This window comes from Anopheles stephensi, chromosome 3 (assembly GCF_013141755.1).
Source record: "Anopheles stephensi strain Indian chromosome 3, UCI_ANSTEP_V1.0, whole genome shotgun sequence".
NCBI classification, from domain to species: domain Eukaryota; kingdom Metazoa; phylum Arthropoda; class Insecta; order Diptera; family Culicidae; genus Anopheles; species Anopheles stephensi.
In genome coordinates this window covers 57,760,074-57,787,663 of record NC_050203.1, presented here as the reverse complement: position 1 = coordinate 57,787,663, position 27,590 = coordinate 57,760,074, and the positions used below count along the sequence as shown (strand labels likewise).

Below are 27,590 nucleotides of genomic sequence, written 5' to 3'. Positions count from 1 at the left end.
CGACGGTGGATGCGATTTCTCACACATGAGAATAAGAAGAAGGCTTTATCTCGGAACGTGCAGGGATGGTTTCTGCCAGACAGGATGTGCGAAAGATTAAGCCACCTTTCGTTTTCTTCATGTATGAGCCATGAAAAATGAAGCATTCAAATGTGCGCACCATGACAAAACAGGCAATAGCTATAAATTATTTTTGGGATGCATGCTGCGATTTTGGAATGTGTGAAGTTTTTATTTGCACCGCATTGGTTTTAATACTTAAAATAACTAAATAAAATATTTGATAATTGGATAAGAGACAGAATGATGAAATAAAATATTATTTTCAATTAAGTAAAGTAGAGACAAAATTAAAACCTAAACTACCTTCATTCTTAGTTAATTTAACAGAATTTGATTCAAAAATGTAAATGTCTTATAAGTGATAATAATTACAAGACATTACATTAAACAAGAAGCTCCTCTACTATCTTCACTGTCAGCTTCCTTTCCAAACCCATCACAATCCACCGTCTGCGTTCAACCACGCCAGAATACGCGCCCACCGGTACGAGCGCGAGTATTCCGAAGTACATACATACACACACACAAGCGAGCTCACAGTACACAGTTTGCGCGCGCGAAACGGAACCAACGGCTCGAAAGCTGGCCAACGTGCACGCGAGGAAGGAGCCCGAGCGGGGTGACCCGAGCGTGGAGGAAAAATATGTTAAAATATAAAAATAAAATCACCCCGGACGGCGTCCGAATAATTCAGTCGTTTTCGTCATTCGCTAGCGTACGGACGCACCGGTACGAGACGCGCGTTTAGCCTGGAGTTTGTGGATTAGATGTAACAATTTTTTTTGTGATTTTGTGAGTGTGCCGAGCTTCCATCCAGTGCATATACCAGTGCGGTTCAGTGAACAGAGTAAGCATTTTGAGTCTATGGTGGATGGTCCTAGTAAAGCGTGGGAAAATAGTCCCGAAAACAAGAGAACGACATCCCACGGGAACATAGCGTTCGGAGTGGTGTAGAATAGAACCAAAATCGGGTGCGCATTTAAATAACAATCTTTATTGGAATTGGAGCCAGCCTGCGCAGGGGAGTTGGTGCGCTGTTCTAGCTATTGAGTGGACATGTTCCGTGTGTTGCAAAGCCTTTGTGCCAGAAGTGAACTGAACTAGATGAGTGCAGTTTAAATGGAGTGCTCAAAAATGTCCGTTCTAGTCTTAAGGATGTGGATTGCTCAATCGTGGTTTGAAAGCAAGAGTTAATTCAAAGCTCTTTTTAACAACCTTTGACTTATTTAAAAATATTTAGTTATTTATGCATTATATATTAAATCCCAGAGTGTTGTAAATTTACCTATAAATTGATAACATTAAAAGGGTAGTACAAAAATCTATTAACTTCAAGTGTCGAAAAAGATATGATCACCATTTATCCAACCATCTCGTGTACAGACGTTTGCAGCTGCCGGATGGGTCCGCCAGTAAAGACAAGCATAATCTGTTGTTGTGTGCAGCGAAAAATGTGCTTTGAAATGTAAAACAATCTACCAGCGAACCGGACCGATTTAAATGAGAATACCTACACGCCCGTACGCCTAATCCGCCACTTCACGCCAGTGAACGTCCCGGTCCGCGCCCACCCCGTTTGGGGTTCGGGAGATGGGAAGGTTTTATTGACCTTGCCTGCATTCGCGCCCATCGTCATTCGGTTGCATGGTTGAGGGCAATTGCATGGCAAAAACCACCGCCACAACACCCATTTCGAATTTAACGACAATTATTCACATGATAATTAGAAGCTGGGTTCGTTCGCTCGCTCATTCGTTCATTAGAGGGTGCCAGCTCCAGCTGACCAACTGGTTTGGGATGGATGTGCAAGAGTGGCACTGGTCGGTGTGCAGAGGACTAGAATAGGGACTAGCTATTCCAACACCACGAGTATGGTTCTGCGTTCTCGTTGTGTTGCGCATGCGAGCGATGAGTTTTTACGAGAATCGGAAGAATTAAGACAGCATTTCGTAATGCTTGGCAGTGAAAATTTTTCGGATGTTTTGGAACGTTTTGGAATAGTTGAGAAATTCTTCTACATTGGGGTCAATGCTGATGAGGGGTATACGTAGAACGCTAGAATAACCTTGACGGGATTAGGAAAGTAGTGTCGAGATTCTAGAAATTGGTCACGGTTTTGTGGGAATGGGAACGATTTCGATGGCTTTAAGGTCAGCTTGTGTCAATTTCTTTTCGAGAGATCTGTTTTTGGAGGTTACTAAATTAGAAACTCGAACCGGAGGGAATTGTATGCAGGACTTACTTTTAAGCTAAGAGTAAATTGTATCAAAAAAGCCAACAATTTGAGGCCGAGCTCTTTCTTATCTCGTATCACGATTAGTGTCGAAGGACTCTTTCCTGGATACTAATTTAGTCCTAAAGAAATCTAAGGAAATATTTACATTTTAGGTTATGGAAAACCTAGAACATTCACTATGTTTTCTTCCTTGACACTACAACCTCTAAAGGGTTCGGCCTACCATTTCTGGCTTTGTGTGACTTGATTTAAGCCGTAGCAAAGTAGTCAGCCCAGCGTACGGGGAGGCGGTCTGGATAGGATTTGAGCCTCGGTCCTGCCATGTCGTGCCGCCACATTTATCTCTAGACATCTATTCTATTAAATCTAAGACATCTACCATCATCCGTCATTTAGTAATTTTTAAGTAAATTCAGAATTCTTCATAGTTAGCAAAGGGTTAGAACTAAAACTAATTATATAGAAACAAAGCTGATACAAAATAATCCGAATGTCGTGTTAATTCAATCACAAGACCGATTAAAGCTGTATAACACATGTCGCAAATTAAGTGACAGGCTTGTCATTTTCCAACTCCATCCTTCATCCATCAATACGGATACTTTGGAGCACTGATCACAGACAAAGCTCCTGCCATGCCCTTCAATACTCTAATTCTATTCCATAATCGACACCATCCTACCCGACCTGTCATAATGTATTCGCAATCCTAACCAAAGCTCGGACCACAGTAAAACAAACGGCGTGCCCTGTGGTCAACACATCGCAGAGCAGAACCGAAAAAGCAAACAAAAACAAACGCCAACTATCCATCAAATTTTAACATATCAAAAGAGATGTCTGACCTCCAAATGTTTCCTCGTTCGATGGCAGCGAACCCATCCGTAGTGTTTTCTTTTTTTTGTGTTTCGTTGCGTTATGTGACCATCAAGCTTAGCGCACCCGAAGAGGGAAATGAATTCTGGCAAAACCCTACAAACCCGGGGCGACTCTGGTACCCTACAAGCCCTAGTACTTTGTGTCAGCCGACACCGAACCGTCGCCGCCTGGCCTCATTTCAGCACGTTGATTTACAACTTATCACTAACGGGTGGCATCATTCGTCATGGGATCGGATCGGCACGAATTCGCACGATCCCATTTGCAAACAATTCTTCAGGGCGAGGGGCCTGTTCCGAATTTGGGCAGAACTGAATGCTCGTTTCTGGTTCTCATACGCAGTTTCGCTTTAAGAATAAAACAGGACAACGATCTAAATTAAAACATCCAATTACATGTGTTTTGTTGCCGGAGGTCCTTTACCCCCAATTTTATTCTACTGTTTCCTGTGCAATTAACGCAAGTTCTTTCAACTTATCCGTAGCGTGTTAATTGAAATTCACCCTGCTGCTCCATTACAGTTTGATGTTTTTTTTCCATCCTCAGCTCTTACAACGGTATTGTGATTGAAGTAAACGAACTGCGACCGGGACAGGCCGTCATGCCGACGACAGGAACGGGTTCGTCTTCTATCGCTCGGTGACATCGTTCGCATTCGACCACCTATCGTCTTCGTGCTCGGTACTTGGTGCTGTGGCTTAAAACAACAACAAAAAAAAGCGTTGAACCATCGTAGATAGAGAGTAAATTAAAATCATAATTGCCACCCATCCGTCCCACAGTACGGCAATGTCACTAGCGATTTCCCAACGGAGAAGAGCCTCAAGTTGGCAATCTTGAAATGTGATCACTACACAGGCGCATAACGGGAATTGGGCAGTGCTAACACATCCGTACCTATTTTGAGCTAGATTGGGCGAGAGATTTGAGTAGAAATCGCACATCGAACGCCACAACCGGACCGGGACACGATAGTCCTCCCTGCCTAGCAAATTTCCGGCCACAGTTTCTACCGCAACCGCAGCTGACCTTGATCGGAGTAAGGAGCTCGGAGTCGTGTGCGAAAGTTGTCCGAAAGTGCGGAAAACATAAAGAAACGCTCGACACACAATATAAAACCCATCCCTCCATAGGCCAGATTGGCAAAAAACAAAAAACCCTCCGGGAAGAAAAAAAAAACAATCAACATTTTATTTTACCATTCGCCACGCGAAGAAAGCCTTTCGTGGAGGACAGTTTTCACGTGCGAGTGGGCTCCCGAACCAAGATTAATGGGACTGGAACTAATTTCGAGCACGCAGCAGGGGAGGAAACGTTCCGCACAGAAAGGAAGCAATTAAAGCCCGTTTACATTAAATAAGGGCCACGCGGTCGGAAAGTTCGCGACCAGGCGCTTTGGTTTCCCACCAGTTGTGAAATCGCGCAAAAAGAACTATCGAAAATAACACAGACGTGAGACGAGCAGCAGCAGCAGCAGCAGCAATCTAGTAGGAACGCCCAGAGCGGCTCTCGGAGTTGTCCCAAAATCGGCGCTGGCCACCCAGTCGTGAGACATCTGGACAAGCGTTTGTCTATGTTGGGAGCAGGTGGTGTCGGGTCGGGTGCGTGTTGCAGATGAGGAGGACTGGTTGATCCATTTTTGGCCCGGCTCATTATCATCGTCGAAGCGCAGAGGAATCGGCACACACGTTATGACGGAAATGGAAAGGAAAGTGGCGATCATCGTCAGCTATCAGCTGCGATTGCTTCTGCTCGTGGTGACTTTCGCCACCGCAATCCAAATCGATAATCGACTCGTACAGCCACAGCATGGTAAGTGGATCCATTTCTTATTAAGTTGACATAGTTTGGGCTAATGAGCAATAGTACAGGACATGATAGAAGATGAGTGGCTATTCAGCAAAGCTATAGTGCTAATTTAAAAACTTGTAATTTGTGGACAATTAACAAATATAATTTTAACCTAGTAATCTATAACAAAATCTTTATCACTAGCACAATAAATCACTAACAATCAGGATTTATGGTAAACCTCTTGATATGGAAACAACCATCTACATGCAATAAGGCAAATTTTCCTCTTTCACAAGGTCACGCTGTAGTTTAATTGATGGCTAAATTACTTCTTTGGATAATGTTTAGATGCGCTATTAATTCTGCTACTTATTTAACACCTCAAAAGGTTTTGGCCTACCTTTTCTGGCTTTCTTTGACTTGATTTAACCCATAGCAGAATAGTGCTGCATCGGGGCAGGTGGTCTGGATATGATTTGATCCCCGGTCCAAGTTGCCTCATTTGCCTCCAAACCACATTCTCCAACCTGCATTTGTAATTAAAAATATTATTTTGTTCTGTTCGTCTATCCAGCCTTAGGTTAGAAAAACCTTTTGTTTGGCTCATCTTAAGAAAATCCTTCCATTCATTCAACAGTAAACAACGACCTTCCATTTAGCAACTTAAATCCGTCCAACTTAAATCAAAATTCGAATTTTTATTTTTATAACTCAGAGTTCAAACCTGAATCTGATAAAAAAGATTAATTTATTTAAAAAATAATCCGGTGTATCAAATACTACCGCAAGTACAAAGCAAAAGTAATAGCGTTTTAACTCCCTTAAAGGCAATCCCCAAACGAAATGTAAGTTGAACCACATCAACTCTGCTAACCATTTGGGAGGTTCTTTTCGGCCCCTTGAAGCCGCTCAGTCCAAGCACATTAAAACCAGCTTTTGAGCACAATTTAAAGTAACGCAGATATTTCAGAAACTCTCTTGGCTCTTTTTTCATGGGACGCTTTGGAAGATTTTGTGCGTATGTTTGATCTAGATCATGTTGATATATGAACTTCAAATCAGTGTTTAAATCTAGGTATTATTAATCAATTTATTCAATCTAAGTTAAGCAACATTGAATCCATTTTTTATTAAAATTTGAACAAGATGTAGCCTTTTACATTGAACCTTCTAAATTAGACCATCAACTTTAGACATCTTTGCAGATTCCTTGAAGTATTATGTTTTCGTTACTCACATCTTAAAAATGGCTTGATTTTACAAAAAGTTATTGATTATCTATCAAGAACGTTACTATCAAGAACGAATAAGCTACATAATTTTAGTCCCAAAAAAACTCTTAACCGATATGGCCATGTATTTAATACAATGCATAAAAACCCAAATCTTCATCTATTCATCTTATTGACCCAATATCCGCCACCCAAATATCGTAGACACTCTGTACAGGACGTAATTGGTAGTTACACGCGCAAACACAATATACCCATTACAAAATAGAGCGCATCACCTGATCACTTTCACTTTTTTTACGATACACTCGTATCGGCTAGTGTGGACGATACCTTACCGTCTGTGCCGTTCTGATTCATTAACTCTTGCCCTGCATTTGTTGTACGATCACCGTGGTACGCATTTAATGCAAGCCGCCCTAACATTCTCTCCGAAACAGCACGGCGGCCCTGTTACGCGCTGTGTTTGGCGTGTGCCCCGCGTTGCGGGCGCCCTAACAATGGTGAACATCCGGCACGGCGTCGGTGGCAGCTGAACAATGATTGGAATGAGAATTCAATTTGATTGCATAATAATTTGTTTACCTGTTCATCTCGTTTCGATCCGGCTCTGTAGTCTGTAAGGGAATGTGCGTCGATCGGGGGCCCTTTTATTTGGGTGTGTTTATGTTTGGAAGATTAAACGGTTGTTTGTTTCCATTTGAGCGTCTGTCTACTACAAAGTGATCGTGTCCCTTCGCTGCCTAGCTACTGCCTGTTCGTGAAGAACTTGGTTTTACTAAGCTGTAAGCTGATGGATGTGACGCACGTTTTGCATCAATTGTTGCAGCACTTTTAATTGCTCACGCATGCACTCAAGACGAGCTAATTACAATCATTTCCTTCTCATAGCCTACTTTTTTTTACGTGCTTGCTATCCATTATAGATTGTTTCGAGCGGATAGCGCTCGGTGCGATGCTGCCGTTTGAGAAAACGTTCCGGAACTCGGACACCAACTCGCTGAAGATCTGCGAAACGCTATGCCTGAACGACAAAGAATGCCAAACGTTTGCCTTTGGGTAGGTTAACTATGAACCCTTCCGTCACGTTACCTAATCTTTTGCTTAATTACATGTGTTTATTTTCTCTCACTTTATGTCTTCTAATGCTAGAATTTCCGGTCGGGGCAATGGAACGTGTCAGCTGTCGGCGAACACAATTGACGCAACTAAATCGCGCCCGGTCGGAACCATCTTCGATCCGGACTTTGATCTGTACGCCCGTAAATACAACTGTTTTTTAGATGGGCCCACAAACCCACCACCCAAACCGGGCGGTAAGTAAAAAGTCACCTAACATCAGGTTGCTCCAGATAGTGAGACAGTAAACTAATGTCTCGTACCCTTCTTTTAGGCCTGGGTATCTTCCCGAATGGTGAACTCCAACCCGGTGGTAGTCCACCAAGACAGCCACCTCCTCCACCACCTACCGCACCACAACCCCCCAGCGGAGGTGCTTTCCCACCTCCGAGCATTATTGATCGTCCCGGGCCACCCATCTTTGGGCCTCCCGTATCGTCAGCCGGAATCGACGCACCAACCACCGCTAACGGTGGCTTTGTGGACACATCACGACCAACCAGCGAATATGGTACTACTGCCCCGGGGACGACGTACGGACAAACCAATGGTGAAACACTGCCCGAAACGACCGCTCCAGCTGAGGAGTTCTACAGCACGAAGGATCATTCGAACCCGACCGGAGGTAGTCCATACCTTCCGACAAGTACAGCCGCCGGCCCACAGTACAATGTAGCCACCGGTGAACGATTGCCGCCCACGCAAAGCGGTGCGACAATGCCCGATCGTGAAAGTCCCACAAAATATCCGCCGGACTATCGACCCACGTACGGTGGTAGTGGACCGGCGAAACCTGGCAACTATCCGTACCAGTTCCCGATGCTGTACGAAACGCACTATCCCTTACCGAACGATAAGAATGGATATCCGGAGATTTACGCCCAGAACGTACCGACACTCGACAACAATTACCTTCGTCCGGAGTACGGTGGCACGAGTTTCGGACGACCGACCGCGTCTGGAGGAAGTACACCACCGGCAGCAGGACCCCCCGGTACAGGCTATGGAGGCGTTCAACGACCAAGCTCGACCGGTGGTGGAAGTAGCTATGGTGGTGCGAACAATTCTGGACCCCAACGACCTAGCGGGTACGGTGGTGACAGCAACCCACCACAGCGTCCCTCATCGCCAGCATCGAGCGGGTACGGTGGACACCAGGTTCGCCCATCGGCACAGGACCGACCCGATACGGGACCGTCGGGATATGGTGTCGTTCGGCCTGCACCAGCACCACCAGTTCAGTCGGGACCTTCGGCAGGGGCAGGGTACAATGTTCACGAGGACAAACTCGACCTTCATCCACCATCCATCTCCAAGCGCCGTAAGTAATCCTCCCATTACGGGTTAGAATGTAAAAAACTAAATTTCATTCCAGAGTTACCAGCTTTCCACATGTACGTTTTAATGCCGATTGCACAATTATTAAGCTGCCGGGTGGATGCATACCAACCCGGGGTAGAATAATTACCAAACACTTGCGTTCTGTTCTGCTGAACATCGGCTTAAATGCACTGAACCGTACGAGTTTTTTTTTGTATACGCGCTAAACCGCATCCACGTGGTTCAACATCTCATCCAAACCAAGTGACATTTGTCTCGCCATATTGCACACGATGCGTGGCGTGTCGGAGGGCGCTTTAGCTTGTAGCGCTGACGAGCGGGCCACAAGTTTGATGAATGTTTGCACCTCATGCGATCGGTGATGTAGCGTGATGCTATTGATGTTTGCATACTCGATCGGTTCGCTGATGAAGATCGGGTGTTAAATGCGACACACACACACAAAGAGCTGGTCCGCTGCAATGGCACGGAAAATTGGAACAAACGGAAGCGACTTTGAATGGGTAGTTCTAGTGAGCATTTAGTTCATTACCAGCTCTGATTGCAGCTATTTTTATTGCGTGCTGTACTTCAAGAGTGGTTCAAATGTTTGTTTACAGAACTAACCATGAAATATTACTTTAGACAAAATGGTTTAAGAATTTATGAAGATTTCTCACATACAACTTTCTCGAATAAATAACTATTGATGAACTCTCGGAGCTTTACGTTCCAGAAGATCTTTATCAAATTAACAGTGTTTGTACGATCGTTCAAAGCTCTTTCCTTTCACACTCGTCGCCATGCTTATTAGGCACCCCTGAAACGGAAAGTTCTACGACAATGCGCCAACAAATGTTGGTAGGAACATAAAACGGAGCAAGGGCATCACGCTCCAGCCGAAGTGTCATATTCTTCAGTGTACAGCACTGTTAGCCCTAACAGACACACACACACGGATAGAAAACATTTCATTGCCATTAAGCAGAGTAATTGCTGTCCATTATAAGCGGTCGGTTGAAAAGGGGTTCACACCTCGCACGATGCACTGGGGTCGAAAAAAATAGTGCACATTCAACACCTGTGTGGAACACACTGAGGGGTGTATGGATTCCGAATGATGCATTGATGTGCCGGGGCAGGAAGAGCACGTCTATTTAATTATGACATAATTATGAAGTGCTAGAGTCCCAACGGTGTACCGTTCTGTGCAGCGTGTTGGAATAAGCCTAAACATGTGGAAGACTATCCAACTACTTGGTATCAATAAGTATAGTAAGCCAGAAATAGCAGGCATAACCTAAGAAGCAAAAAGATCTTTATTGGATATTGGAGACTCTTACAGAGGCTCATATCAATAGGAAGTCCGAACATCGAAAGTGAAGTACTCACCCAACGGCAATCATGTTCTGCTGTACTTCCGTCTTCGTGATATCATCAGCAACGGTCCAGACAGATTACGAGACACCCACCCGGTGTAGCGTTACTTACTTTCATCACTATCCGGATTACGTTACCTGCTACGAACGGAGATTAACCCTTCTTCTCACAGGGTAGCAAACATCATCCAGCCAGCTTCCCTATCCCTTTGACCGTTCGCCAGTGATGTTTGACGAGTTTATGAGTCGTGTAGGACATAAATTTGAGTTCTTACCGTTAGCGTCTCGAGCCTCTCGCGATGCACAAAAAGAAGAAGAAGAAGCCCGCAACGGTCGCTAAGCTAGCGATCGCCGTCAGTGCAGCGTGATGCCGGTTTTCACTTGCGAAACGCTCTGCTGCTGCGAACGTCTCCGGTGTGAACCGGAAAATTTAGACAATTTCGCACCAGTGTTTTTAGCACCTTGGAGCTTGGACGGTGACTTTTTCCTCTGTTGATTTTATTTCCCTGCCCATCGCTAGCGAGGCACGCATGAAGCGTGTAATGTTCTTTGTCTTATGTACTGCTTCCTTTCCATTTCCTAGAGCGCGACTTTGTCTACAAAGACCCATTACAAGCCCCGCCGGGGGGGATAGTCGCGAAATGACTCTATTAGATTCCAATGGAAGGAACTATATATGTGGACGGAGGTTGATAAACTTCACATCCGGATAAAGACAATGCACAAGACAAGCGCTCCTGTATTAAATTCCTATTTAAAGATGATCTGCAAAATTTGGCTGCCAAAGTGGGAACGTAACACATTCGCGAAGTGTCCAACCGATCTGACCGGTTCAACCGCAACCTGAATTGTTCGGGCGGAGGTTTAGAGCTAGAAAAAAAAAACACAGCCCTCCTTCAACAACATGTGCATACTGTGCATTATGGGTGAGACAAAACAATGGACCTTCACCCAAAATAACGCAAATTAGCATAATTTAGCTCCTATTTAGAGCCTACCTACCGAGCATGATCGAAATGAGCCACACTCACCATCATTAACCTCTGGCAGTTCCGATACAGATGGGTATCTTCCTCGTGGTGTTTTTTTCATTACCAACACGCACACTGTAGCCGCACACGCACCGGAGAGCGGAGCCATCAGGGGATGGTGTTGAGGGCGACAGGGCATCCGGCCTGCTTAGGCATTCTGGCTGAGAACGGTGATGAAGTTGCTGACATGTGGATGTGTTGATGTTATGTTTTCAAGATACTTTTATTTAATTTAATCAGCTAAAGTAATTTTATTTTATTAATAGACTCTCCTGAAGGGGTTTTATGCATAGCAAGCGGTTTTTGTTGGTTAACATTTCCAACCTAACGACAATTTGAAGACCCCAATACAACACATAGTTAACAAAGCATTCATCATAGTAATCGATTTTCAAAACCGTAGCTCGTTCAACACTAAACTGATTTGTCATGCTGACTAGCCGTCTTGTACCATTCCGAACGCATTGACGTCTTCTCCGCATGGTTCAAGCTCCGGTACGTGTCACTGCTCTGTACTTTTTTTATGCCGTTGACCAAACTATTAACGAGTGCAGTAGAGTGTTGCCAGCACAGTTAATTAAATATTCAATGTCTCCACGGGCACTACCAGGCAAAAACAAACAAAAAACAAATGAGCAACATACATAACTTGTGCCATCGGTTTTGTGTAGAACAACAGAAATTTAAATTTAAACGGTTAACCGAACCGATTCGGCAAAGACCTTCACCGGGGAGGAGAGATTCCGCACGCACGACCACGAACGGAAAATGGTTCACGTTCACAACCGAACACGTTGGGTACAAATTTAATTAACACACACCACCACTTTTTCCCGCCAGTCAGGCCCAAACTTGGAAGCTGCCAAAATGCTCTCAGTGTTTGAGCGTGCAATTTTCCGGCCCCCACTGTGAGGGGTGGGAACTAGCCGCAGCGATCGAAACGATTCGATCCCCACCACGGGGATTTGCACGTCTCGGGAAGGCATCATGACGCTTTCCAACCATTCTAAATGACGCCCGAAACGGTGGGGGGCACGTTAAAAGGGGGCGCAGGAGGAGCCTGCCGTGGTGGTTTGCGGTGGCCAGATTTGCTTCGCGAAAATCCTAAACTTTGCTCACCACCGCAAAGGTGTTCGCAGTTTCGTACGAACGGTGGAGACGTTCGCATCGCGTTTTTCGATAGGGTTCCCTCCAGTCTTGCTACCAGGGAAGGGATGTGTGATTCGGTGCTGGTTGCAGGTCAAGACAGATAGTGTTGCCCCTGTATTGTGCTTGGTTGGTTGTGCACCGGATATTAAATGCAGCAACGCAGAGCACACTGTAACAACAATTGAGGTGGCTGCTGTTTGATGTGAAACCCTGCATCTCGCTTATCGCAGATAGAGCGATCCAATTTGCTATTGAAGCTCACGTCTATTAATCCTATCGATTGGCGGGAGGCTGCTTCATGAGCTACGAACATACTTTGTCGTACTGCTGGTTTAGTATTTGCGCCAGTGTTTGAGTGCGTCGCGGTGCGTATGCAAATGTGCAGTGAGGTGCAGCTAGTGCCAGAGTATAAAATTCGCGTGATCGTGAACGTTTGCCAGCCACCGTATTTTATAGTGTCTATAGCGTTACCTGTAATTTGTGATAATGGTGTTTGGCGTTTCGAAGGCGCTGATCATCTGCATCAGCTTATCGAGCTTGATACCGGCGTACATTGCATCGACGATCATAATTGTGGAGGATGCGAAAGGTTACGTATTTGTTCTATGCGTGTTGAGTAATTTTATGGTTTACTACTACTCTATTAGTTCTGGTATATTCTATTCTTCATAGTTGCGAGAAGTTTGTTTAAATTATGTTTTCCAATATAATCTGTTCTTTAAACATAATTTTTTTTCAACAGAATTTCACCTACTTCTGAAATTTGGAGGACTTTTGTATCTAACTATGAGAACAGTGTTTTGGTCTCTGTGCTTTTTGGTGTTTTTGGTAGTAAAAAAAATTAAATATGTTTTTCTGTCCTGATGATCTTCTGATTATTCCCAAAATATTTGCTAAACCACATTAGATGAGTAAAATATATGACTTCCCTCCTATCTAAGTTTTACTTTATGTGAGCTTTATCCTTAAATTTGTCTCACTATTCCTTTCGGATCAAAACTTCTTCATATGTTTATACATAGCTCTAAAATCTAGATGAAAATGTGCTAAGCAAGAAACAGGGCGACTTATGTCTTATATAAAAAAAATTACTATTTATCCTTTTATTTTATGATGTAACGCTTTGCACACATTTTCTGAAGACGAATTGAATGATGATCAATCAAATAATCGAAATAGTGCTGTACTGGGACAAGACAGCACCCTGTATAAAATCAAATTTATGAAAATATTTATAAACTGCTCAGGTGTTTCATTAGCAAATGTTAGGTCCAAAACTTATCTGGCAAAGTCACGACACCAGCGTCAGGCGATGACTTCTTGGGCTTCAAGTATGTGACGTGTGTTATCGGTGAAACTTTGTGTTCCTTGGTCGGTTCGTGTCACTGGAGTATTTGTTGGGTTACCGGTTGGGGCATATAAGGGACCTTTCAAGCTATGAACAAAATTCAAAAATGATTCCAGGATTCGATTCCTTGACGGATCGATCCGGGCACGATGCCAAATTCAGACACAAAATCTCGAGATTATAAACAACAATTTTGACGTGTTTGATAGCTCTCTTGATCTCAAGCTCATCACTGCTGTAGTCCCAAATTTTTTATTATAAAGATTTTTACATGAGTAAAACATTGTTTTGATTCCAAGAGCTTTGCTTGAGGGTGGTTCCAAGAATTTTGCTTCTGTCTCTGCTTTGCGGTGTAAAACAAACATTTCCGATTTATTGTTTCTAAGTGTGGTGACAGCTTATTTGAATTGGCTTAAATATTATAAAATTACAATCAAAGTTTCTGCTCAGCACAAAAAAGATGATAGAGATGGGAAAAAACTGACTACCATGTATCGAAATCCAGTATGCACTATTTCTAGTTACAAAAACGAGCAATTCTATACACTCTACATAATGCTAAATTGGTCGCCTAATTGAATTTATACTGCAAAAATGCTAGGTGGCTTACATGCTCCAATAGCACACTTACACACCAACTGGCGCTACAAGACTCACCAAGAAATTTAGCGCAGTTGTTGAAAAGCAATGCAAACATTCTTTCCGATGTATTTACCCAGTTGACATACTAATATCTTGTTTTTCCAAAATTCAAATCAAACGCACATGATTCTTACCTTACTTACTTATCAGGCGCTACAGCCGCTTTGCGGTCTGCAGGCCTGCTGCAATAATCCTCGATAACGCTCACGGTTTAGTGCCGTCGTCTGCCAATCCGTTATCCCGGCCGTTCTGGCGGACACATCAACGCCATCACTCCATCTCAATTTGGGCCTACCGCGCCTCCTCTGTCCGTGTGGACGACCTAAAAGGACTTTACGGGCTGGGTTGTCCGGTTTCATTCTCATGACGTGACCAGCCCACCGGAGCCTGGAGAGTCTAATTCGCTGCTCGATGGTGAGATCATCGTAAAGCTCCTAGAGCTCGTCATTGTAGCGGCTCGTCCCTTGTCCTTCCACTCGGGGCCAAAAAACCTTCTGAGCATCTTCCTCTCGAACGTGGCTAAGAGGGCTTCGTCGGTTTTGGACAGAGTCTATGTCTCAGAGGCGTATGTGGGTACTGGGACCATAAGAGTTCTGTGCTGGCTTTTGACCCCAGATACGAACGACTTGGAAAGTGCGGTCACCTATCTGTACATCACCCCTGCGTAAATCAGTGTTTGTTAGCAGGGCCGCTGGTGATGCCACCATCATTTTGGTTTTCGATTCGTTAATCTCCAACCCGAGGTTCTTGACATGATTCTTAAAGAAAGCTTTAAAACATTGTTTGATGAACTATCTCCACTGAAAGCCAACTTAACCTTATTAAGTTGTTCCAAAAAAATGATAAAATTTCGTTTTACCATATGTTTTCTGCAAAACCAAACCAGCTGATCAATAAAAAGCGCACCATCCACTCATAAACAAGATAACAATGGAACGCAGCTCACAAGAATAGTACTTCTAATGATTCACATAGCTCAACACTGCCCAGCCCGACGGTAGAGGTTAAGGTGTTGAAATCGTCATAAAAATCCATGTAAACGATGCTCCTAGATCGTTTTGATTGATTGGCTGATTATTTGCTAATGCCACCCCTCCACACACACATTCCTACTCGCCATCTAACCGTGCAAGAAAGAATGGTCAGTGACATGCCAGCAAACAACAGCCACACACACACACATACACATGACACACATCAAAGCTTGACAAGATGCACAAAAACAATCGAATCTGTGCAAGAACCTAGGCGGCCGAAACGAGAAAAACCCTTTCGAGAACACATGCAGATCTCCGCGGTGGTTGAAAATTCGGTCCAAACAAAACAACCGTACGGGGACGTTTGCATGACTAGCAAACGCTGAAACGATTTCAATAAGCCCATTGTATGTGCTGCAGAGATGCATGGTACGAAACCTCAGGTGCCAAGCATTGTTGCGGCGCAAACTGCAACCGTGTTTCGCCAATTTGCACGACAACCCCATGTATTGCGACAGGTTGCGATGGAGTCGCGGGTGCAACCCTTAGAAGTCAGCTCAGCTAAAGAGTGTCCAATAAATTCTTTCCATCTACGGCCCGTCGTGGTAAAGAACGGAACGGAAAACAAGTAGCTACAATGTTGAGTTCTGCCAGATACCATGCTCCTGGCCGAGGAGGGCCACCAGCGATCCATGACACGATGGTTTCACAACTTAAGAAGCCCACAACAGACTCAAAAAGACATGTGCAGTTGGGTGGAATATTTTATCAACCCGGCAGCATCTTCAGATCGCCCAGAAGCGTGCCACCGTAGCACGGTAGCTGGTGCAAACCCATCTTGAACATCATTGGTATCTCACACCCCGGCAGAATGATCCGCCAAAAGGAAGTACAGTCACTTCCCGTCAGGCAACGTTGGAGGCCTGCGTTTCCGTGTTTCTTCTCAACGCCTTTGTGGACTAGAGTTTTTCTACGATGAGGTCATATTTCGGGTAGCGACAGTTAGCGCCCACCCCGATAGATCATAACAGCGAAGTTTATCTTGCCACGGGTCTGCGTGTTCACGTTATGCATTGTTTGGATGCTCGGCGAATACAATGCGTTTTACAATGCCTAACCGTCGAACCGGTGATCTTGGCCATGAATTAGTGGACCGCACGCAGTGGCTTAAAAGTAGGCGCAGCACTGCCCATGTACATCTTCCGTCAGCCATTTCCGCCGACACTATTTGATGTAATGGCTCGATAGTGATGCTGATGATGATTTCTTATGATCATACATGATCACCATTCTGGCGAACGGTAGAAGCTTCGTTGGCACGAGTTCTAGGCTGAAGATAGACCACTTATGACCTCAAATGAAGATGAGCCGTCGTGAGGTTTAATAGTAATGAAGATGTCGATTTTCGTTGCTCTTTACTTCCACAGCTTGCTATCGTCGTGTGCTGGCCGGAAAGCGTGTCGCCCCGCACTGGGTACGAAGAACGCTGATCTGCGAGCGTGTAGAAGACTGTCAGCGAGAATGTGGCGATGAAAGGCGTTTCTCGTGCGAAGGGTTCAACTATCGGTAAGTCACTAATGAGCAAACTAAATGGCTAAAGAGGTTGAAGCTAAGTGTTCCAATCAATGATCTACCTTAGGTTGGATCCTACCGGCCGTGGACAGGGTGATTGTGAGTTGATCGATCAACCACTTTCGCAGATCGATCTGTACTCGAGCCCCCATCAACGTGACTCGAACCTTATTCGTGATCCTGATTATGATTACTACGAGCGCGATCGTAGTGCGACAGCAAACTGTCGACCAAGCTGTAAGGACTGCATGGTCAAACCTTTCCGTCCGGCGCTGGAGTTCGTTCGACCGACCACATATCGACCACATCATCCCGAGAGCTACAAGCCGTATCCTTCGGAGCAGCACCCGTACGAGGAGGACCATCGGTACAAACCGGTCATCACGGCCATCGATAAGTATCGACCACCGATGTACTCTAGCCGACCGGAATACGAACGTTACAGCCCCTCGTCTAGCTACTACCCTCCTCCACCACCACCACCACCTTCAGCACCGTTGGACTCCTATCGTCCGGCGCTATCTTACAAGCCACAGTACGGCAGCGAAATCGATCGTTACGGTACGTTAGACCATAGCTTCTTCAAACCATACGAAACCCGTCCCGACTATCCGAGACCCATCCACCATGAAGACATTCGACCAGTTCACCGTCCACGCCATCCGTACGAGGACCGTGATCCACCGCCACCACCACCGGCAGCTCCACCACCATCACACATCTCCACCGTCCAGCAGTACGGCAACAAACCGAGCACGTTCATTCCGTACCTGATCGGTCAGAACATTCACAAGAACGGTGGCATTTACGGTGGTTCGTACGGGCCATCGTTTAATACCGATTCGTACAAATCGATTTCAGACTATTGGGGTTTGCGGAACGAGATCAAACGCTACGACAGCCCGTCGTTCAACTACTTTGAGCTGCGAAATGATCATCACTTTGACGATAATAATGTGTGGAGCTATGGTGGCAGCAAGTATGGGTACGAGGACGATCACCACCCGGTACATCCGTACGTAGAACATCGGCCAGGCTTTGGTCAGCAGTGGATACGGCGACCGAGTCACGAAGAGTGCTCCGTTAAGTCGAGCGAAGGATTCCGTCTGCACAAGGGTGTGGTAAAGTACGCACTGAACACGCCCACGGTGATTGAGTGTGAACGGATGTGCTTCTCGGAAAGCCGGTTCCGGTGTCACACGTTTAGCTACCGCTACTCGGCAGTGTCCCGCGAGAACTGTCTGCTCTGTGATCGGCCGTTTAATTTGCTGGACTTTTATGCGGATCTGGAACCGGATCGGGATTACGATATCTACTCGATGAGCGATGACGCCAAGACCTGCCATCCGGAGCTTAGTCATCCCAGGAGGGATTATAATGCGCGTAAGAAGCAGCTATAGAATGAGAGCTCTCCTTGGTTTCGGCAAAGAATCTTTAACCATGTCTTCCCGGTTTTCAGAATGCTTCATACGTGTTATTGATTCAGCACGATTCTTCAAATCGATCGTTCGCGACTCGCTGACGGTTCGATCGATTGGAGAGTGCGAGCTGGAGTGTATCAAGGCGTCCAAGTTTACCTGCCGCGCGTTTACGTACAGCTTTGGACCGAACAGTGTGAACGCGGTGATCGACAACTGTCAGCTTTCCGATTGGCCCGTGCGCGATATGGACAAAGATCGACATCTGGTGCCGGACGAAAGCTTCGATGTGTTCGAACGTGCCAGCTATGGACAAGGTTGCGAGATTCAGCCCATCATCGACGATAAACATAACAAAAAGTGTAAGTAGCTGTTGGTATGAGTCGGTGGTGTGACTCGCACTTTCGTTTAACTTTACACTGCCGTGGCTCATTACAGTCTGCTATCTGGGGTATGGATCTCCGGCGAAGCTGCTTTCCTCCGCCATCAAGAAGGTTACCTCGGTTAATACGGAGCTGGATTGCAAAAATGAGTGTGTACGTTTGCGCGAGGCCACCCATTTCAAGTGTCTCTCGTTCAGTTTCAGGTAAGTGTACGAATTTCGCCCGTACAGAGAGTGATTAAACGGTGCTTAGCGGCATCATCATTAGTGTGCCAATGTGTGCCATTTTGCATCACTCACCACGTGTGTCGCTTACGATCGATTTTCTCTTCCCTAGCTCCCAAGCGTCAACGTACAACTGCGAGATGTCGGATCTGGACCAGAGCGAACTGAAGCTGGGCGTGCATTATGCACACACGAACGATCGCGACTTTTGGCTGTTCGCCTGGAATCCGTTCGACTACACGTGCCGCGATAAGATCACGACCATTAGCGGCGGCACCCGGATGAATCACGACCGCCGAATAGACATCCTCCGCGAACCGGGTAATGGCGGCCGTAACGGTCGGACTGGTGATCGCAAACGCACGAACAACACCACCACCACCACCACCACCAATAAAACTACTACTACTATCGACCAGCACAAGGACGACCGCGACAAGCATAGCGACACCTCCATGCTCACTACCACTGCAAACCGATCCTCCGATAGCGCACCGACCACTAACTCCACCAATTCCAGCTTCATCATTTTGCTTCCCGGAAGTTCGGTAAACCGTACCGGTGCAGCAACTGGGGAGCGTATGGTTGAGAGTGACACTCGATCGTCGCAAGCTGCTGGTAAACGGGCCAGCAGCACCTCGAACACTGCCCCACCCGGTAAATCCGGATGAAAGGGACACGGGTTTTGCTAACATCAGCGCATCATCAAGCACTCATCCCATGAAGGCAGCAAATTAGAACCTAGTATTACTGTTGTACACCTCTGCAGTGGTCCGCGCTGTGTGATCACTACTCCTTTAGTTGCCTAATCACAATATCATAGTGCTACCATAGAGGAGGATCGTCTAAGCTTACGTTTGTCTAACCGTATTCAGATATTTCATCCATCAAACTTCATGCTTAGTGCGCGTGCTACTTAACAATGCCCTAGCTGCCTGTCAGTATGCCTCGTGTCATCTCACCCATGGTGAGCTCATCATCAGAGCTTTTCGGGCTTGCGTATCGTCCTGCGTCAACACTGCTACATCCCGACACAACCATCAGTCACCCACCCACCCACCAAAAAAAAAAAGAGCAAAAAACACACACACCCCTACATATGTACTACACATTAAGCATTAAGCAGTCGTGACACTTACCCTCTCTGTTCATTGTTATTATCGAACCTCCCAAGGTGATGGAAGTCGGCGTCAGTATACCGTCTCGGGAAAGCCCTGCCGCATCGGTACCAAATGCGAGCGAAACAAGATCACAGGATTTTACTCCTGCGAGATAGAGGGTGGTGAGATTGGTTCATGGGATTATTGCTGTAAGGCCGAACACCCTTGCGGCTACTCGCAAGGGTTCGACTATCCATGGTAAGCAATCCAGCGCTGCCCGAAAGGGTGCGGATATAGCCGATGCGGTTGTAACAGCACCACGACAAGCGTCCGCTCGGTTTCGTCTGTGTTTTTCCGTGTTCCATGTTCCGTGTCGTACACTCACCCCTGTACTGTCGTGTGTGTGTTTGGTAAATGTTTTAAAATTGCAATTCGTGTCCATGGTCCAAAATTCTTTCCCCCACATCGAGTCTACCTTGTCTTAGTGCATGGCGTGCACCGCAGAGTTCTCGGAAAATGGTTCCGAGAATGGACCCCCCCCCCCCCAATGAATACCTTGCTAACCAGTTACCGCTTTCGCCTTTGCAGGTGCTTCGTGGGTGATGCCCCAGATCAGTGGCGCAAGTGCAGCGATAAGTACTTCCCCAAGAAACAGCACGATTCGCGTTATCAAAACAAGGATAAAAAGGGTGAAATCTATCAGCCACCACCGAAGCCGGGAGGATTGAGACATCTGGACGGTGTGACCGCACCGGCCGAACTTTGGCCCGTCACCTACCTGTACGAGAAGGGTCCGCCGAACGCGACCGAGATCAGCAACCATGTGATCGACTGCAAGAAGGACAAGTGCTAGGGATGAAGGAATCGGGCAACTGCCAGGCAACAGACAATCGAACTCATACTCATAATGCATCCGGCCAAACGCGCCCCGAGGCGCTACGAGCACATTTAATGTAAGGGCGCTAAGCATTGAAAGATTGTAGTAATTAATGGTAATTGAAGAGTAATGCTGACTGCACTACCCAAGTGCAAGTACGACGAGGGACAATCGCGAGCGTCGGTACACCGTACTTCGCCGTCTTTTGGAGTAAGGAAGCTTAGCGTGTTAAGTTTAGGAGCATAGCTATATCGACTTTAGTACACCTTCGTCCAGGTATAACCGTTTGTCAGACAGCTCTCTCGGAATCGTAATTTCCTTCGCTCAGTAACGAAACCTCTGCGTCACCTTTCTGACTACAAAATCTGAAACGTCCATCGCCGTTTTTGTGCATGGACCAGCGTGCGAAGTATAGCAAACACACCAGGTAAGCGGAATGTCCGCTCGTCTGGGCTGTGATAGGAAGAAAACGCAGAGGGCTTCCTGGTAGAGGGTGGACTTTTGTGAATGGAATTTTAAATATTTATTGTAATGCTTAAAAAGTTGTAATGTGTAATGGATGATGAGCTAATGGTACAACAATTCTATAATAAACTTAGTCGACAGTTCAAACAGCACAGCAGGTATTTTATTCTGGCTTGGTTTTGCACTGCTACGCTCAATGCTGTAGTGGTGCCGCATTATCGAATCCGGATGACGATCAATTAGCTAGCTGTGCTTCTGTACACCTGGTTTCTGGTTGGGCATATGCCCGACATCTCCATCACGTGCCAAACAGCACAGCTTTTCCGTGGTTCTTTCTCCTCCTATGCACCTTATGCTCCCACACATCGTCCAAGTAACTCCAGTGCATTAGCGTTCTACGGCGGGATAGTCCAGAACTGTTGACCGTGAACTATTGGTCTCGTCTGTGTGCGATATAGAATGTATTTCGTGTGTGGCTGAAGCCTTCTACATCACAGAAGACTATTAGTGATGAATCTTTTGGACTAAGCAGTCGCTTAGGACACCCTGTCTGATGAGGCACCACGAAGTTAAAAAATGTGTAAGAGTGATGGAATCAGAATCGCTGGCATCAGCGTAAACCAAGGGGGCCTCGAATAAGGGACCTTGTGAAAGGAGCCTGGCCTAGCCTGGAAGGGAACGATGCAATGGCCTGGGAGACGTTAAAGCAACCCCATCGTCAACACCCACGCACCCTCTTTCGACCAAGCAAAAAAGAATCGAACGATGTACGTCTCATGTAGTTAAGTGACAGTGGCAATCCTCTCAGATCCTGCTTGACAAGACCACGCTATCCGCATTCCGGCTGATTTATTACATTTGTAGCTTTTTAAAGGCCCTGATGATTTTGCCCTGTGGTGTCGGTCCCAGTCTCACCATCATCTTCCGATCGTCCGACAGAATATCTCTCTCTGCGTTGCGACACATAGCGAACGCTTGGGAGTGAAATCGCTTCGAGCCATGTTCGCATCCTGTAGAATTTTCCCCCGTCTGAGGGAGTTGTTGCATCCACTGCTCTAAGAGCCTTGTTAGCTGCCTTCTCAATCGAATCTCACGGCCATTCGTTCACTCTACATGCTAATGTCCTGACGCACCATATGGCCAGTGGTAAGGATATTGGATTAAGGAATATTGCCTCGGTCGTAATATCCTTTGGCAGCGGACTTCTCAAACACGATCTCAAAGAGATGAGCTGATCCTGTAGCTTATTAAATGCACAGAGTTTAATGCACCAGGAAAGCGTTATTTGTGGAGAAATCATCCAGCGAATTTAAAGGTGACGAAGCTTATTCGATGCTTACACATTGAAAATACTCAGATTAAAGAATCCACCCCAGATCCTCGTCCGGGGAACATGAACATCATTGTCCTTATTCCTGTGAGGTTTGTTAATGTGATGTAATATTTCCTGATAAATATTGGTCACCATGATATTGAGCATGACTGGCAAAGTTTCACTCCCCTCGGTGGTAGCCTCGGTGTCACGCGCTGGCAACCCAGCACCAGACGTCCGATTGTCGTGATCGGAAGTCTCGTAAAAGATAACTTGTTCATGATTAACAAACATCATATTATGGTAAATCAGTATGTACATCTTTAGTCCTTCAAATTTAGACCTTTGTTGGCGGCCCGGTAGTAGTAATTCAATACTGGTTTAAAATCCGTTTATTGCAGTACTGAAGACCTGAATTTACACGATTGATTTCTGAGTTTGTGTCTTCGCACAATACTAGTCATAAGGCACTTCTTTTTAAAATCACCTTCATCGTTACGATATGTTAAAACATACAAACACTTAATCTTATATGTTAAGTCTTTTTATCCGGAAACAAATCATGTGTAAATGGTATGATATTTATACATCCATCCATAACACGCCGTTCAGGTTGGCAGCTCCATCATTCCCCCTAATTAATAACATGCTTTCCATCGATTCCGTACACATTACGCGCCTCGAACATGCTGTTTACCGCCACTGGTGGACGTCCTTGGTTCGGGTTGTTCCAACTAGGCGGTGCTAGATACTCCTCCACCGGAACCTTCGTCCACTTGTGTTTCTTTCCCTTCTTTGGGGCAGCTTGCTTTTTCGGCGATTTGGTAGCAGCCGCTTTCGGCTCATCATCACCGACGACTGTGGGTTGTGTGTGGAATTCTTTGATCGTTGTGAACTGCTCCGCCAATGGTTTGGACGGATCGTACTTAAGCGCTGGCTGGGGTGGTAGCTCCAACTCCAATTCCTGCCACGGACCGGCAGAGGAACGGGAATGGAAAAATTCGCTGCTCAGCATCAAGGGCACATTCCGATCGATACGCATATCTTCCCCGAGGTTCACATTTCGACGTGTCGTTTTGCTGTTGAGCTCACCGGCCGAGCTCAGGATGCCGACCGAACGCAACCCGGCCGTAATTTCCGGCCCTACATCTTTCTCGAGCGTTTCTTCGGTCGTCGGCAAATGGCCCACGGGATTCCGGTGCGCTTCCTGACGGTTGATTTGAGCCGCCAGACGGACTTGCTCCAGCCTTTCCCGCGACACGTCGACACAGCCGCGTCCACGGCCCATCGGTACGGCACTACGGGCAAAGCTCGCCGAGGGTCGCACATTTTGGAGGCCGCTCATGTAATCGGTGGCGTTCATTGTGTATCCCCAGCTATTGATCTCACGATCAATCTCCTCCTCGGCTGCACTGCAGTCCCGCATCTTGACGGTGGGTAAGGTTCGATAAACGGGCAAGCGAGCTGCAAAACATATTGCGGACGGCAATGTTTACTTGCTAAATTGTTCACATAGCGAGCTTAAGGGGAACAAAACTTACGTATGCGGCTAGCTAGCCGTGCAAGCAACAGGGATCAAGTAATAAAATGTCGAACAAGCTAAAATGGTTTTCACCAAACAATATCGCTCACGTACTGGATGTTTTGATTTCTGAGACGCAAATAATGGCTGTCCCTTTTGAAGGCGTTGAATTTGACAGATCTTTCGAAAGACGTTCCCGGTAAGCAAAATAGAAGAAGAAATACAGCTTTCAAGCAATTGTACATTCAAGAAGCTTTATTTTTCTGATTAATTGCTTACAAATTTGGTTATTCGTAAAGTTACACGTACTTATATTCCAAATATATCGAAACGAACTTTAAAAATATGTCGTGAAAAAGAAACTCTATCATAATGGAACTTCTATGCTCGTTTACAGCTGTTTAAGCAGAGTTATTTTCTCGTGGCCTGCTGCTGTGGATTTTTTTATTTAGTCTGGTGATTCAGTGGCAGAGGTTTTTATTTTTCAACATAATATGTACGGTATTTTAGGTGTTCGAATAGAACAGCCTGACTGTTTTGCGGGAAGTATGGTAATAAAATCCTAACAAGAGCGTCCTCCTATCTATTCGACCTCTCTAGATGGTATCGAGAAGACCTGTGTGTCTTTACAAATTCGGTCTTCGATCTAAAAAGAGGCGATTTGAGCAGATAATCTTATTTCATCAGCTGTGATAAACAAACAAGACACAATATCGAATGCAAACGAGGGATTCACCAATAATCTGCTAATTAGACTCGCGAATGGATGATCTCCCTATTGATCTAACGCAGACTAGGGTCGTGAGGTGCAGGATGATCCGACTTCAAAGTTTTTGAAGGTAATCCACATGGACAGAAGGCGTAGATGCGTCCACCCGAAAGGCCAGAATATTTGATAACATGACAAGGGCGCTACTGGGGACTGTGCTGGTCCAGTTATCTGGTGAACAGGTGATTGAATCCTGCCTGAACCTTTACTCCGCAGTGAGGACTGGCTATCCAATTATGATGTATCGATAAGTCCAGTAAGCCAATGGCACTAGATCGTAGACGGTATCGAGGACATCTGTTTTTAAGACTATTTTTCCAATCAATATCAATATATCGGTATTTTCAAAACAGAAAATGATGTAAGGTCTGTTCTACCAACAAATGGCACTCGATTCAACCTTAAGAATCTTTAGTCGAAGGTGTGTGGTTTCGTACGGATATATGTGGGTAGTTCTGAAGCGCCTAGAATGTGTAGGAAAAACAAGATCATCATAAAGATTGAACAGCCTTTTGGAAGAATTTACTATAAGTCCACAGAAGATACTTTGGACGATTGCTTTGGTAAATGTGGAGTACCGGTATTACACAACGCCGGGGACTTTGCCAGAGTTCCCAAGACAACCGTGGATTACCTTGTGATGCGTCCGACCTCCACTTCAGAACTTTCTTTCGGCTCTTGTACGACCATCTCCGGGTATCTGTCACCTGCGAACTGTGCGCTTTGGGAATTTTCGAAGTGAAAATTGCACATCGAAACATACTCTATGTTTTTATTTCGCTCGAGTCTTAACTGTACTGCCTCTCTACAATATTGAAGCTAATGCGTAGCTTTCCGAACACAAGTGGAACCCGGATTCAGCCCTTTCAGCTCGTTTTCGTCAAAAGTAGCCGACGCAAAATGCTCGCAGTGTCCTGTTCGAGGTTGTATTGTTGATAGCATTGGGTTTTGGGGGAAACGACGGTGTAGACTTTCTGTACACAGCGTGATTTAAAATAGTTGCCCACCACCATTACTCCTCGCCGGTCGGCAACCAGAATGCCATGTTGGTGCAGGCGGACGCAAGCATCATAAACTTCGGATTAAACTGTACACACTGTACCGGGCCGGGATGGTCACCGTTGAGAACGCATATTTTGTAGCCGGTGTCGGCGTTCCACACGTGCACCCGGCCGTCCGTACTGCCGGAGAAAATGAATTGCGAGTCGGGACTGAAGGATGCCTCGATGGGAATGCCCTTATTGTTTAAATGTCCTACAAGGAGAAAGGTCGATTTGGGTTGGATATATTCAATGCTAGGTGTGAACCCATATTAGATTCATCTGTTGCTTACCAGTGAACGTTTGCAGTGGTGTTCCGTGGAACGCGTCGATTAATCGAATGATGGAACCGTTCGTACTGATCAGAATTGTTTTGCCGTCGCGCGAAAACTTTAACCCCGTCCAATCGCATTCCTTCTCCTGGTTTAGCTTGAACGTCACGAACGGTCCCTTATCGAACGAGCGCAAATCGTACAGCTTTATACTTTCCGAATTTACGCCAGCGGCAAAAATTAAACCTTCCGGATCGTAGGCCGCAACCGGACGGCCGTTCAGCTGCATCACGCCCTGGCAGTTGGGCGACCGGAGATCCCACAACCGGAGCGTCTTATCGAGCGATCCGGACAGAAACGTATCCTCCACCGGGGAAATGTTGAGCGAGATCACCTTTTTCGTGTGTCCGGGAAAGTACCGGAGGTATTTGTTGTCGTGCAGGCTCAGGTACCGGATCGTGTCGTCCACCTTGGTCGAGCTGTGTATGGCCGTGTTGTTGGCGTGTGTGAAGTGGATCAGATCGACGCCGTACTTTTTCGAGTTGACCGTCCGGATCTGGGTGCCCTTCTCGCAATCGTACAGCACGATCTGGTCGTCCTCGCTGCACGATATCAACATCTCACCGTTGGCGGAAAAGTCGATGGCGTTGATTTTGTCCGTGTTCTCGCGGAACACCTTCGCCACCTTGAAGCTCCTCACGACCGAGTCGATGAGCTTCATTTTCGGTACGTCCGCCACTTTGCCGGCCGTTGGGATGTACTGGGGTCAACAGGAAAATGGTACACGGTGCTGGTGAACACGGTGTCGGTGCTTTTCGCTTATCGGAAGCTTGTTTTTTGCGGTAAAGCCGGTGGATACGGAGTTGTTTACGTTTTGGTAGATCAACACGACAGCGTTGCTGCTATTCACAAATTTCCGAGGCGTGCACAAAGTGAGGCCAACCGGTCATACGATTTGACAGCATCCAATGTCTCATTTAGTTAAAATTATTAAACTCATGTTTTACACTGAATATTTACCTATGAAATGATCAAAAATAGTTGGTTAAAATATTGTACAACTGTTTTTCGTGAAAATTGTGAGGAATAATTGTTTTTGAGACCAAATAAATGCTTTCATGCGCGTGCTTAGCGAGCGTGCTCCAGACAAACAGTGTGTTTCATGTTGATGAAATAAATGGTGTTTATTGATGGATATCATCGAACATAATGATTTATTTACACATCAAACTAACAGGCAGCATTTTGAAAGTCTAATCAACCTTAACATTTTACGAATCGCACAATTTCATGCGATATTTTTCTAAAAAATAACGATCATCAGCAAGGTGTATGTATTTAGAAGGTGGATTTTTATCGATTTGACAGGGCGACATTTTAGTCGAGTTATGTCAGAGTTTGTTTACAAAAACATATGGTATGGGGCTACCAACATGAACAAACAGCCTCGATTCTCAGTCCTTTGAG

General features: G+C 45.8%; 3 protein-coding genes across 4 annotated transcripts; 1 reads left to right on the top strand and 2 right to left on the bottom strand.

Annotated features, from left to right (window-relative positions):
• Positions 1-766: 766 nt before the first annotated feature.
• On the top strand, positions 767-21,362 carry LOC118508965 (arginine-glutamic acid dipeptide repeats protein). 2 transcript variants are annotated; one of them, XM_036048909.1, is made up of 12 exons: positions 767-910; positions 3,725-4,990; positions 7,131-7,263; positions 7,357-7,520; positions 7,598-8,644; positions 16,597-16,735; positions 16,809-18,124; positions 18,201-18,521; positions 18,598-18,745; positions 18,879-19,087; positions 19,941-20,124; positions 20,455-21,362. In XM_036048909.1, exons 2-12 carry the CDS (start codon positions 4,870-4,872, stop codon positions 20,717-20,719), a joined length of 4,047 nt encoding a protein of 1,348 aa, XP_035904802.1. In that variant the 5' UTR covers positions 767-910; positions 3,725-4,869; the 3' UTR covers positions 20,720-21,362. The 2 variants fall into 2 exon arrangements, with proteins under 2 accessions (XP_035904802.1, XP_035904803.1); XM_036048910.1 differs by lacking the exon at positions 19,941-20,124 and having other exon boundaries at positions 20,455-20,727.
• A 1,517-nt stretch (positions 21,363-22,879) lies between these two features.
• LOC118508966 lies at positions 22,880-24,203 on the bottom strand. Its single transcript, XM_036048911.1, has 2 exons — positions 24,062-24,203; positions 22,880-23,984 (listed from the first exon to the last, which is right to left on the bottom strand). Exon 2 carries the CDS (start codon positions 23,944-23,946, stop codon positions 23,155-23,157), a length of 792 nt encoding a protein of 263 aa, XP_035904804.1. The 5' UTR covers positions 23,947-23,984; positions 24,062-24,203; the 3' UTR covers positions 22,880-23,154.
• A 1,330-nt stretch (positions 24,204-25,533) lies between these two features.
• LOC118508964 (WD repeat-containing protein 82) lies at positions 25,534-27,048 on the bottom strand. The gene is made up of 2 exons (XM_036048907.1): positions 26,145-27,048; positions 25,534-26,065 (listed from the first exon to the last, which is right to left on the bottom strand). Exons 1-2 carry the CDS (start codon positions 26,842-26,844, stop codon positions 25,824-25,826), a joined length of 942 nt encoding a protein of 313 aa, XP_035904800.1. The 5' UTR covers positions 26,845-27,048; the 3' UTR covers positions 25,534-25,823.
• Positions 27,049-27,590: the final 542 nt, after the last annotated feature.

What these genes read in the sequence shown, in the direction of transcription:
- LOC118508965 (XM_036048909.1), top strand. Translation starts at nt 4,870, where the DNA reads ATGACGGAAATGGAAAGGAAAGTGGCGATCATCGTCAGCTATCAGCTG. An exon ending in CGATAAACATAACAAAAAGT is followed by an intron (nt 18,522 to 18,597) that starts GTAAGTAGCTGT and finishes GGCTCATTACAG; the next exon opens with TCTGCTATCTGGGGTATGGA. An exon ending in AGACATCCTCCGCGAACCGG is followed by an intron (nt 19,088 to 19,940) that starts GTAATGGCGGCC and finishes GAACCTCCCAAG; the next exon opens with GTGATGGAAGTCGGCGTCAG.
- LOC118508966 (XM_036048911.1), bottom strand. Translation starts at nt 23,946, where the DNA reads ATGCGGGACTGCAGTGCAGCCGAGGAGGAGATTGATCGTGAGATCAAT.
- LOC118508964 (XM_036048907.1), bottom strand. Translation starts at nt 26,844, where the DNA reads ATGAAGCTCATCGACTCGGTCGTGAGGAGCTTCAAGGTGGCGAAGGTG. An exon ending in ACCACTGCAAACGTTCACTG is followed by an intron (nt 26,066 to 26,144) that starts GTAAGCAACAGA and finishes TTCTCCTTGTAG; the next exon opens with GACATTTAAACAATAAGGGC.